This window comes from Etheostoma spectabile, chromosome 2 (assembly GCF_008692095.1).
Source record: "Etheostoma spectabile isolate EspeVRDwgs_2016 chromosome 2, UIUC_Espe_1.0, whole genome shotgun sequence".
In the NCBI taxonomy this organism is placed as follows: Eukaryota; Metazoa; Chordata; class Actinopteri; order Perciformes; family Percidae; genus Etheostoma; species Etheostoma spectabile.
Window position 1 is genome coordinate 19,464,014 of NC_045734.1, and position 13,208 is coordinate 19,477,221.

Here is a 13,208-nt window from a genome sequence, read left to right on the forward strand (position 1 = left end):
AGACATCAGAGGACCACACAACTCACAAGGAGTTAAAAGCCAAAGATTAAAAATGTGTCTTAAGACGAGACTTAAAACACTCAACTGTTGGGGCTGTTCGGACATGGAGGGGCAGAGCGTTCCAGAGTTTAAATCCCACCACAGAAAAGTATGTACATAAGAACACTGAGAGGCTCTGGAAAAGAGACTGAATAGTTTAGGGTTGATGGGTTTTGGGACTGTAAAATAAGATTTTTATGGCAGATTATTCTTTAAAAGAAGTTTCTGAGGACAATAAGAAATAAAAGACTAAATATTACATCTGTTCTACAGTACAAACTGTAGTAATTAAGATGACAATAGATGACAAACTGAAAGCGGAAGTCTTTTCAGACTGCAGTTCCCGTGGGTTCCCTCGTGAGTTCACCAGGTTATAAATGAAGTTCATGAACTTGACCTAATGTGCACACACACCACACACACACACACACACACACACACACACACACACACACACACACACACACACCTAAACAGACAGTGTCAGGGCTAATAGCAAACATGTAAACAAATAAGATCTTTTGAAAAATTCTCCCATTTAACACTCACTAGCTACAGGATATCTCTATTATACAACCGACCTGTAACCTTAAAGGAGCAGAGATTGTTAGAGTTAACACGGATATTCCATGATCCTGTTTGCTTGTCAGTGTTAAGGCTTATACAACATAGGTTTCCCACTGTTGTGAAGGATGCCAGAGGACCACTGGACTGGCTGGAACTCAGAGACACCTGGAGGCTAATGGCTGTTTATGGAAAAAGTGAAATTCTAGACACTTAATGTGAAAGAGCTAAATTCAGACTAAGACCTTATTCTGAATATCCAAACAGAATATGTTGTTTACATGACACATATCAAACTCAGAATATTCTCTTTCTGAATAATAGTGGAACATTATTGTGCATGTAGAGGCAGTCATTGGTGTGTTTTTAATGATACATCAGGCTGTGATACACACACAACACTAGTTAAGAGATACATTCACTGCTGGGTTTCAACAGGAAATTAGCAATATCAACACCTGTGGAGCTGGGGAGATTGAAGGTGAGTGATGAGGCTCCTATGACGTATGCAGTAATGTTCCTTAGTGATCCATCAACAGTAAAAGTAAAATTATCAGGCCTTCCAGGATTCTTCACTACCTGAAAAAGTGTCACTTGAAGGAAGAAGAAAACAGAAACTGAACTTTTATTCACACACTGTACAGTACCATTTTCAGTCAGGTATCATTTTCTTGTTCAATGTCTTACCACAGCACTGACTGATGATTCCTCTATAACAGCTGTGACCAGAGAAAGGCTTGACTTGGTGACCTCAGTGGCCTGGCCTCCAGAGGCTCGGGCTAGGTCTCAGTACAACTGGGCGTCTGATTGGCTCATTGAAAGTGAACTAATGCACTGAGGGCTTCTGCGGCGCTGTCGACTGGCCAGGACTTCTGTCAACATGAAAGTTACCTAAAGTATAAAGCTAGAAAAAATACTGACGTTCATAAACATCAAAAAGTTCCGCACTAAAGATTTAACACCATATCAGTGATTTTATTTAAATGTGATAGATTATATTTGCTGTTATTTCGCATTACAGCTCCATTCATTTATTCTACAGCGGCCATGTTTTTTCACTTGTATTTGATCACAACATGTCTCAGGTGTGGGTGGCCCGTACCGCAAGAAGTTTTTGTCTCCAACAGCTACTTTGATGTTCTCCAGTAACTCCATAGTGGCATTCACAGCCAAATCAGCTGCTTTGTGGTAAAGTGAACCATGACTAGACCCAACGTCGTCCTTACTGATGCCTCCCACTGGCTCCTGTCTGCTTGTTCGGTCAAATGTTCCACCGTGGCTGCATTTACCTTGGAGAGAATGTTTTTTACGTCACCTACATCTGTTCACAAAATACTTTTAGTGCAGGCGGTTCTTTAAAGTCACCTGCAGGTTTCGCTGAGGAGAAGACGTTGAACTAGCCTGAAGTGAGAAGCCCCTGCTGCAGCAGGTCAGGCACAAGGTTGTTGTCACAGTTCCCTCCTGTACAATTTCTACAGGTTGGAGTGCTTAATCCTGCATCAAATGCAACAACAGAAATAAAACATGGCATGGTTAATTCATCTGAAAACATGGGGTAACGTATAAACCAGTTTTCCAAAAACAGTATTTAACAGTTTGATGTTTTTTTAGTTAAGAAAAGCATCCACTGTGGGGTTGAGAATTTGTAGGCTTGTGTGAGTAAAATATTGAGCAATGAATGTATTTGTGTGCAGTCACATGCCACGGCAAGGTCAGAATTTGTTAACTGACAGTTGACAGATAAACTGACAATGTGCCTTGTGTGATTCATTATTTAACTGTATACAGTTTGTGTGACCCAGCAGCGATTGTGTGGGCAAGAGTTGCTGCTAAAACCAAAAACTGTAGCAGTATCATACCTGCCAGATTCTCAAGAGGTTGGTCTGGTTTGATTAGAGTGCTGTAAGGTGTGGTTTTCCCTAGCTCCACCCAGTTACTGTGGCTGTAGAAGTCCTTAAATATGCAGAATAGGAAACATAATTGACAACACCACTATCGCTTGCTGTTTTCTTCATGTCTCTCACCTCCCAAACAACACCACCGTTCCCCTCAACAATCTGTCACAATGATCATCAATCTCACCTGTAGGGTGTGACAGACTTGTCCAAGAGTCCACCTCCCTGCAACAAAGTTCTACAGCTTTACACTGGCCTTCACGGTAGACACTCCTACACCAGTAGCAGAATAGAGAACAGAGAGAGTTAGGTTCAAACTGAAGCTGCACTTTTAAAATGTGAAATTATACTTATATGTGCCTTTAGGTGGCTGATAAAGGTCATTTTCATGTTTGTAAACGCTTGCTTTGACTGACCACAAGTTGTTCACACATCTATACCAATGGAACACTGCATTTGATGCTCTGTATGCATACATTTTTGGAAAACAAAATTCCTGGAATGTATATATATTTTAATTTGTTTGTTGTGTCATGGATGTAGTTTAATGTGTACCTGCTGTGATGTCACTCCGTCCTCTCTGGAAGGTCTCATCATCAAAATGGTGCTCCTCACTCAGTGCAAAAACAACGTCCACTTTTGCGTTGTTGAAATACATATTAGCGATGGATGTTTGGAACATGACAGTTAAGACGAGAGAGGAGGAGTTACCTGCAGAGGAACAGGCCCTTTGTACCTTATCAGCTGACAGGCTATCATCAATATAGAGACAAAAACATGACACATAACTGACTGACTCTTTAAAAAAAAACAAAATATTATATTTTGGGCATTTTAAGCCTTTGTTTGTCAGGACAGCTGAAGACACAGGAAAGGGGAGAGAGGGGGAATGACATGCAGCAAAGGGCTGTGAGTCAGAATCAAACTCACGGCTGCGGATGTTTTAAAATCTATGTTTAAAACACTATACTCCCATGCTCCAGACTCATGCAGTTTTGCACTGAACGCTTATTTTTTGGAGGAGTTAAAAGAATGTAACTTGTTTTACTTTCAAAATTTATAGAAGATATGACACTTAATCTCGATTTTTGAATCCACCAAAGTTTTCCCAGTTTTTCTGTTTTAGCATGGCTTTCTAACTTACAGTTACAACTAACTTACAATTCCCATTAAAAGAGAAGAGTGGTTGGAAGCCTTAAGGCCTGACAGGGGGAAGACCATCACCAGAAACTGTCTGGCAGCCATGATGGAGGACAAGGAGGACGACGTTGAAGTTGTAGGAAGACATTTGGATTGATACTGTCTGAACAGTCCCAATTCCTCTGTCTCTGCTAGAGAATTTTTCAATTCATTACATTCCTCAGACTGCACCCAAAATTGCTGCTAGGTGAGTTGCAACAGGCTTGAACCTTACAGCAGTTATGAATGGAGTAACAGAGCACTTTATTACAGCATGACAAGTAAGTCTGAATATGGAAGAACATCAGTTGTAAATATTGTATAATAATAATAATAATACTAATAATAATTACAATTATGAAAGCTTCCTAAATGTATACAATGGAAGAATACAATATATTAGGGGAAACAGCACTCTAACCATGTATTCCTTGTTTTCAACGCATGAAATTTTTAAAACAGCTTACTTCAGGCCTCACTGGATTGCTGCCAATTGCTCATAGGACCATCTTTATTTAAAATGAAAGCTTGAATTTAAAATATAACTCTTGGCGGATAGTAAGCGCTGTCACGCAAAGTTGAGACACTGTAAACAGCAGTTTTCTTATGGTTTTCTAACACCTTCACAATGACAAAGGGTAACAAAAGAGATACAATAATCATACAAGTGATGGCAAAAATGAGCCAAAATCCAACCACTGGTAATGCAGATATTGGATGCAACATATTGGTTTCTCTATCATAAACGCAGTTCAGGTTGCTCTTCAGCCTGAAGACAACTTTACACCTCTGTGCATTTGTCTCTGTGTCTGTGACTTTGAAAACCTCATAGGGAGGAATCAGCACCTGTCTGTTTGGTTTCAGGGCTGAATAAAGTGTTATGTCAGCACCAAAACATGTGTATACTTCAAAACATGTAGCATTTCTTGTAAAGTTCCACCCGTCAGAACCTAATGTGAAGGTGTTGAACCGAATCAGTTTGTTAGAGATGTTGAGATGTAGAAGTGTCTCTGTTCTGTAATTTGTCTGAAGACATGTAACTTGACTGTGCTTCAAAATCTGAATAGCTTCACTAAGGAAAAAATAAAGGGAGTGGGGCTCAAATGTCTTTTTTAATTGTTTTCTACCTCTTTCTGGAATCTCAATGTTTTGCTTAACAGGTTGCAGCATAATATTTGTGTACAGGTACAAGGCCACCGAATGGTGTTTCTCCATGTACTTGTGTGCAGACTCTTTAGCTTTTTTCTCTGCGTTGCTCCAAGGTTGACTAAAGTTTGTACTGGTGTCCCATTTCTGCATCATGGCTTTGTCAGTCACAACTGTAGCTTTGGATCTGCATTCGTCATACGTGTCGCCCTTCAGGTCATACGTTAGATTCTGCATTAAATGCTGAAATGAGAAGAAATATGTTGTTCAGAATTAATCCAGTGGATGGAGATATACACTAAATAAACACTATCGTACTGTGAGCAGGAACCTCTTTTGCGCAGTCCTTAAAAAACATTAACAATTAATAACTTTAATAGTCCATACTTAAAAAATGAAAATATGATTATTTGTGATCAGAGTAACGCCTTTTATTTTGAATCCTCTAGATTGATTGATGTTGAATATGTAGGGTTAAATAATAAGAGTTATAAATACCTCTTCAACAACATCCTGCCAGCTTAGTGTCAGATATATGATAACAAACATCAGCAGTCCCACCAAAACAACAAGAGAAGTAACAGCACATGCAGATACAGTTTTTCTCTGACGTGTTTGCCTGCCCCAGGTAGGCATAGTGCATCTGGAAAAGAAGAAAAGCTGAGATCTTAGTTCCCTGTGGAATGTTTTTCCTGTTGTCATTACTGGAATCAAGAAGGGAAATCCCTAAATGCCTGGATTAGGGCAATAATATATCAAAAAAGTGAGCATGCACAGGTCGAACACTATAGGTGTGTGATGGCAAGGAAGAATACAAGTTACCTGATACATTTAAATACAGTTCGAATGTAAACTATAATGTCAGTTTGTGTACCTTCGAGCACATTACATTTTGTAACTAGTAAATATCTTGAAATGTTTTTTGTTTTTTTTAACTTACCATATCCTGAGCAGCACTATGTTGAAGTTTTGTCTTATATGTGGGCTGTCAACCTTTTTCAGAGTGATATCTCTGTTTTAGTCTCCACTTGTAGGGTTTTGCAAACAGGCAACATACTTCACCTTTGTTGGTTATACATTGAGCAAGCTGCCAAACAGGATTTCCTAGTGTTACAACATGTGGGACCTCCCTTAGGCGATCCAAGCAGTTTCATTTACACTTGACAAATACATATTTACACATAACACAAGAATATGTTGCAAACTAGGAAAAGAAAAAGTGTAAATGTAGAAACAGTTTTTTTTGTTTCTCATCAAACACTAGTCTACTGTTTAAACATGAGAACCATAAATGCTTTGGAGCCTTTGAACAAAGGTGTAGAAGAATGTCTGTGCTGTGTGGTCCCACCTGTAAGTCCTGTGAGCCGGAACTTCTTTGCTGGCAAACAACAATGCCTCCATACTCTTTCAAAGGAATATCATACTGCTGTTGAAAGCACTTGAGGGGGCAAAGGTAAGCCAAAAAAAAAAATCAGATGTCATATATTGTTAGTGTAGAATGTAAGGATGTTTATTGATGGATAATGCTACAAGGAAATATCATGTGGGTCCTCTAACGTGTCAGCCACTAGGCTCGTACTTTAACTTGCAGATTTAAGCATACAAACTGAGTCAATGTGCAAATACAACAATAAAACAGATATAATGTATCTTCTTAATTTTAATGTATGTTCTTGTGCTTCATTGATGCTTCTTAAGCATTTGATCGTGTTAATCATGGGAAATTATTTTTAAAATTGTCTAAAATGGGGGTCCCTGGTTTTATAATAAGAATCTTGGTAGTGGTACTCGCATCAGACGATGAGAGTGAGATGGGGGAATGTAGCATCTGTTCCCTTCCTAGTGACCAATGGTGTTCGTCAGGGAGGCATTCTCCTCTCCTCTTCTTTTTAATATGTATATAAATGTGTTGTCTTTGATTTTAAATGCATGTGGTACAGGCTGTAGGGTTGGTGACTTACCAATAATCACCTAATGTACGCAGATGATTTGGTCATCTTTAGCTCATATAGTGCTGGTCTCCAACAGCTTTTGAGAGTATGTAAACAGTATGGTGTTGATTTTTACATAAAATACAATTGTAAAAAGAGTAAGATCATGATTATTAGAAGGAGAGAAGACAGACAGGCAACTTTCCCTGACTTCTATCTGTCTGGCACTGCACTTATGGTGTGCAGTGAGATTACATATTTGGGCTATATTATTGCAAATTACCTTTCTCATGATAAGGATATCTATAGACAGCGTCGGAAGCTGTGTGCTCAAGTGAACATGCTGTGTCGTAAATTAAGCATGTGCTCTGTACCTGTGAAAATCTCACTCTATAGAGTACACCTTTGTATACGGCCTACCTGTGGTGTTGTTTTAAGCAAGGAAACATTACAAAAATCATGGCGGCTTATAATGACAGCATGAGGCGGCTGCTGAATGCCCCAAGAAGCTCCAGTGCAAGCCAAATGTTTGTCAGCGTTGGGGTACCAATTGCTCTGCTGTTTTACGTAACCTGAAGTATAGAATTATGTGTAGGGTATCTGAGTCAGAAAATGACATAATCACTGTTTTGGATTACCCTGTACGCAGTTCTGTCAGATTCTCCTCCAGACTGTGGAACCATTGGCAAACATGTCTGTATATTAGACACTGAACATAGGGGAAGGCTCTGTATTTTTGTGTTTGTGTATGTTCTTATTGTGATATGGATCCCCCTGGGTCTGAAAAAAAGTTATAATTTATTCATGATGTTGAAAATATATATTTTCATTGGTTTTAAGAACCGTTTTTAGTTATAAGATGTATTTTTCTTTTCATTCAGATATGAAGATTGGCAAAGGACCAGTGTGTGAGCTGAAGTCACTGAGAAACTGTGCAACCCTTTGTGTTTGTTGTGCGTTGTTGGCAGTGGCGCTCCTTTTTCATCATGACCAATTTCTACTACACTGGTGGCCTCAGAAACCTACTGAGGTGGGATCAAGGTTCTTTCTTTTACATGACAAATCATGCAAAATTGACTTGTTTTAACAAATTTGCAGGGAATATTCTGAAACTTTCTGTAATTGTTGATTTTGCTCATTGTAGCGGTTTCTTACCTGTCACTGCAGAAAACTAGGACTGGTGTTTTACCTCTGAATATGGCAACAGATTCCATTGATGACATGTATGATGGTTGCCGGTCTGAAACAGCCTCTGTGATCGACTTGTTTGGCGTGTATGAGTGGGACTATAACAGAAACTTCAGTTTTGCCTGGGCTTCAACTGAAGGGGGTGCAAAGAAACCTGTGCACAAACACCTGAAAGAAGAGCATGCTATAGTTATGTACATGTACACAAAGATGAAATACATCCAACAAGATTTCAACCAAGCAGTGAAAACAGGGAAACACAAGTACAATACATACAGATTTAAATTCCACTATTTCTACTTCTACCTGACTGATGCGATTCAAGTTCTGCGTCACAATCAGACATCATGCAGAATCACCTATCACAGGACACGGAAACAGTTTGACCACAATGTCATCAACACAAACATGCGTTTTGGTGCTTTCACCTGGGTAGCTTCAAGCAAGCAGTCATTTGATTTGAATGGTAATGTGTCTTGTTTTGAGATCTACTCATGCTTTGGTGCTGAAATAACACATTACTCTGCCACAAACCAAATGGGACAGGTGCTTATTCCTCCCTATGAGGTCTTCAAAATCACTCATGTCCTGACAAATGACCCATGGTGCAGTGTTGTCTACAAGCTACAGAGCACCAAAATACCAAGGAGAGATTTAAATTGTAAATTGAATCAAAGGCAAATGAAAACATATTTTGAAGCCGTTTTAACACACTGTCCCACAAGCAGTGTAGGGATGATGGTAACCTGCATAATGCTGTTGATTTTAATTTCTTCAATACTTGTTAAACGCAGGCAGAAGCGTTTTGTGGCTGCAGTGCTGGGTGCTCTGCTGGTGCTTGTGATTATTCTGGTGACATGAGGTAGTCATTAAGAAAAGAGGGTTGATGTTGGGCTAATGGAAACTTTATCTTATGGTGTTTGTCATTGAAATAATTCATAAGTCATGCTTTTTAAAGATGTAAGGAAATAAAAAAGGTTTTGTTAGCTAGTTTTCAGAGGCCATAATGTGCACAATCAGTGCCAAACAACTCACAAATTCTTATTCTGTTGATTATTGACATAATAATGAGACAATTTGCCTGAAAACAACTGATATCTAGTAGTTACTTAGCTAATGGTACCAGTAGGAGTATGTAAAAATCCCAACCAAAATATTTTTGACCAATCTCAGCTTGATTGTTTAAATTTGCAGCTTGACACATTTCAAAGTTCTGTTTCTGAAACCTACCTATGTGCAATTGTGTTTCCAACAATGTCCTACTGTCTTCCAATCTGGTCTCTTACCACTAAGGAAATTACTGACCCAAGAGCGCGACTATACAATCAAGCTCTCAAGATCCACAGATGCATTGCACTCACGCTCTGGCTTACAGGGGCGGCTGTGGCTCAGTGGTAGAGCGGTTGCCTGCCAATCGGAAGGTTGGTGGTTCGATCCCTGCCCCTGCAGTCATTGTCGAAGTGTCCTTGGGCAAGACACTGAACCCCGAGTTGCCCCCGGTGCTGCGCATCGGAGTGTGAATGTGTATGAATGTTTATCTGCTGAGCAGGTGGCACCTTGTACGGCAGCCCCGGCCACAGTGTATGAATGTGTGTGAATGGTGAATGTTTCCTGTAGATGTAAAAGCGCTTTGAGCAGTTGTTAAGACTGGAAAAGCGCTATATAAATACAGCACATTTACATTTACATTTACCAGAACTCTATTAACAGCCACGCTGTTTTATTTTCAGATTCAAAATGGCACTTTAACACTTGCACTTCTCCCATCACACAACATGAGAATCCTCCCATACAAAAACAACTATGGCCAGAAATCCTTTTTTCATGCTGTTCAAACCCTAAATCTATGTTTAATTGGGACCATTTTCTATCAGAACTGGAGATTAATTTCCAACATATAACACAAAGTGTTTTTCTCTTTATTGAAAAGTATCTAAAAAAAGACTGTGGTTAAGTGGGTTGGTTCTGAAATATAACCTTTAAAGGAATAGTAAAAAGGTAATTTAATTGGATTATTTAACACAGTTTCTTATATTGAGGAATAATGTGCAGTTAATATTATATAGTCAAACAAAAACTACTTAAGTAGGGGAAATAAAAATCAATGGAAGGAGGAGATTTAGAATAAGCCAACACTCAGAAACTTTGTTCAAAATTAGATTACAACACATAACCTTATGTAAAGTTTCATTTACAGTGAGGGCGGAGGTCCTTTTGAGCGCGGTTACCTGATCACTTGCAAAAAAGGAAGGCGGTTATGAAGGTATTCCTGAAGATCAGCATGTATGCCTTTTTGTGAGCTTGGTGTTACAAGTTATTGAGGATGAATTTCATTTTGTGACGCTCCACATTTCTCTATGTACTGACTTTGTGACTTTTGTCTGACTTTGTTTGTTTGTTGATTTGTTGAAGAACTATGATTTGTTTTGGTTGACTGAAGGTTACATGTTGAGCATGGCACCAAAACCCCAAACTGCTCAGGGCGCCTTCATTGGCAGCCCCCTCGCTCTGCCATCTCACCATCAATGCATGTATTGGTCCAGTTTGTGCATGTGTGTGTGTATTTTGGGCCTGTGTGTAATATGTAATTTTCCATAAAGTATTTTAACTTCTTCTTCATAATATGGTAATAATGTATCTGTTATTAATGCTATAAAAATGTGTTAAATAAAGTAATTAATGAACAACATTTTGTGCTATTTTCATTTTTTGTAAATGATCAACAGAGCAGTTTTACTAAACACACCATCCACTACATGGACTCTGTCTACATGTATCTCAATAGTATATCACCCTCTACTGTTTGTTCTGTGTCCTGCACTGCCTCTCTACTTCGGTACATTTACCATGTGTACCACCACATACTGGACTACAAATCCAAAAAAAAAATTGCATTACACCTGTTCCTACAATGACAATTTGAGAGTTACTTACAATTAATTGAAACACTCCAAGGTATTTGTGTCTAGGCTATGGTCTTAGGTAAAACTGCATTCCCAGATGCAGAGACCCACCCAAATTATTCACTCAGTTAAAAGGCAACGCCTTGACTGTGTAGTCCCCATGAAGGTAGCACCCTTGATTGGAATAGTCTGCAGCTGGTGTAAGACAAGCAGGAGCTCATCTTAACAAATAACCCCTCAAGTCCCCAAAGTAGTGCTACACCATGTGAGAATTGAACTGTGGTAAGTAAAATCTTCTTCATTTCTTCTGTTGATATCCTCATATAGATGTATGATCTACATTCACAGCTAGTATTAAGGAGTTCACTCAAAGGCTTATTTAAGCATAGCCAAAGTTTTATATCAATATTTTTACATTCAAGAAATTAACATGACTCTGCAAGGTTAAGGAAGCTTCAGATTCAAATAAGATATACATTTATATATTTACACAGCAAATCCCATTGTGTGTTCTGAAAGAAGGATTTTTTTTTTTTTTTTGTGCAGGTTTCAATGCTGGTGAAAGATGACAATGATGGCAGTTTGGGCAGCAGTGCTAATGACATATGGAGTCTCCATAGGAATTGCAAAGGTAGTGTGTAAGCTAGGTGGCAACTTTAAGTGTGACCGCTGTGTATTTTTACCTAGTAAGATTTGTATTTCTATGTTTTCTTTTGTTTTTTTAGAACTATGCAGAACTTGGGAAAAGTCGTGTTCCACTTGATTTAGCTCCAAATGCTGTTGATGACATGTACACTGGTTGCAAAGACAAGATGGAGTACAGAGTTAAGGAGTACCTGGTGAATGAGAAAAACCAGGACAAAAATTTCACCTTGGCATGGAGCGAAGCAGAGAAATACTACAACAAAAAATGGAAGCGTAAAAAGGGAAAGCGACCTTCCACATCTTTGGGAAAAGAACAGATTATGGCTATTTATGTTTATACCTTAGACAAGCCAAAAATATACCTTGATTTCAATGATGCAGTTCGTACACAGAAATCTAAGTACAAGACCACATTTAGATATCACGCACTTCACTTTTTCCTGACCGATGCGCTCCAAACTCTTAACGCTCGCAAACCTGAAAAGGAAAGATGTCTCACTGGCTACCGCAGAGTCAACGGCTACTTTAGCCAAGATCTTCTCAACAAGGTGATTCGCTTTGGCTCTTTTACCTCCAGCTCAATGGGTTGGTACCCCAGCGTTGAAAGATTTGGAGACAAATCATGCTTTAAGATAGTGACATGCTCTGGAGCAGACGTCTCTCTGTACTCTAAGCTCGGGGAATCAGAGCGAGAAGCCCTGATTCCTCCTTATGAGGTCTTTAAAGTCATAAAGATTGAGACTAGATCTGAACAGAAAAGTCTTCCATGTGAGGTGGTCTATAGACTGAAAAGTGTGGGAATAACTCTCTCAAATTTGAATTGTGCACTTTTCTGAAATGAGTAGTCTCAAACACGTAATGTGATGTTTACAAAACATGCAACATAATATTAGGCTGCACCAGAATGGTGATTTTTTTTTTTACATTTTCAAAATGCATGTGGCTATAATTTTAAATAAAATGAGTCATTGTGCTAGCCTCTTAATATACACTTAGGAGAAGTCAGTATTTAAATATTTGCAATACTAAAACTTTAAAAGCCAAATAGTCAGATGTGAAGTGGTTGTGCAAAAATGTATGTAGATTGCTGTGTTCTGTTCAGTATTATCCTTGTCATCTGGACTTCAATTGAATGCATTAAATAAACAATTGTAAAATCCTTTCAAATGTTATACAGTACCCTTGTTTCAGAAATTGTAAGTCTTGTTTCTTTTTTTGCATGTTTAATAACTAACAAGTCTCATGACTTGAATGTGTAACGTTTCTGTTTTTAGAAAGGCCTAAAGCAGGTGATAGAGTAGACATGAGCCAACCCTGAGGCTGCATGAGCTCAGGCAAATTATGTATTGCACAAATCACAAGTCTTAGCGCATGAAGTGTAAGTTTATGTAGTTTTTATTTTTTGCTTGACATTCTGTTTTTGTGATTTTTCTATCCCTGATCAAAGAAAGTGTGAGAGCTGGTAAACCTGCTATCAGTTTTGGGGAAGGGAGGTGAGAGAATTTATTAAAGGAAGCAAGCAAAAATGTTAAGTCTCAAGTAACCGGCTGATCTCTTCCATCCCGGATAAACAAACCTTTACTGAAATTCAAATGATTTAAACTGACAATTACAATCTTATTTACTGAAAGAGTAGCTTTGTGAAATAAATTTAACTGTGTCCCCATTTGACGCTGTACCGTATATAACTCTGTATGTCTGAAAGAAAGTTGGCATCA

The 13,208-nt window shown here is 38.7% G+C and overlaps 3 protein-coding genes and 1 pseudogene across 4 annotated transcripts; 2 read left to right on the top strand and 2 right to left on the bottom strand.

The window, feature by feature from the left end:
- Positions 1-3,743, bottom strand: part of LOC116701764 (putative GPI-anchored protein pfl2) — a 16,656-nt pseudogene extending 12,913 nt beyond the window's left edge.
- A 100-nt stretch (positions 3,744-3,843) lies between these two features.
- Positions 3,844-8,015, bottom strand: LOC116698439 (ecto-ADP-ribosyltransferase 5). 2 transcript variants are annotated; one of them, XM_032530378.1, is made up of 4 exons: positions 7,944-8,015; positions 6,172-6,261; positions 5,322-5,466; positions 3,844-5,066 (listed from the first exon to the last, which is right to left on the bottom strand). In XM_032530378.1, the coding sequence occupies exons 2-4, from the start codon at positions 6,222-6,224 to the stop codon at positions 4,212-4,214; spliced, it is 1,053 nt and encodes a 350-aa protein (XP_032386269.1). In that variant the 5' UTR covers positions 6,225-6,261; positions 7,944-8,015; the 3' UTR covers positions 3,844-4,211. The 2 variants fall into 2 exon arrangements, with proteins under 2 accessions (XP_032386269.1, XP_032386276.1); XM_032530385.1 differs by lacking the exons at positions 6,172-6,261; positions 7,944-8,015 and adding an exon at positions 5,764-5,964.
- LOC116698464 (ecto-ADP-ribosyltransferase 4) lies at positions 6,045-10,523 on the top strand. The gene is made up of 3 exons (XM_032530412.1): positions 6,045-6,276; positions 7,636-7,784; positions 7,922-10,523. Exons 2-3 carry the CDS (start codon positions 7,638-7,640, stop codon positions 8,801-8,803), a joined length of 1,029 nt encoding a protein of 342 aa, XP_032386303.1. The 5' UTR covers positions 6,045-6,276; positions 7,636-7,637; the 3' UTR covers positions 8,804-10,523.
- A 513-nt stretch (positions 10,524-11,036) lies between these two features.
- LOC116698518 (NAD(P)(+)--arginine ADP-ribosyltransferase 1) lies at positions 11,037-12,582 on the top strand. The gene is made up of 3 exons (XM_032530470.1): positions 11,037-11,127; positions 11,392-11,476; positions 11,571-12,582. Exons 2-3 carry the CDS (start codon positions 11,411-11,413, stop codon positions 12,324-12,326), a joined length of 822 nt encoding a protein of 273 aa, XP_032386361.1. The 5' UTR covers positions 11,037-11,127; positions 11,392-11,410; the 3' UTR covers positions 12,327-12,582.
- The last annotated feature ends 626 nt before the right edge of the window (positions 12,583-13,208 follow it).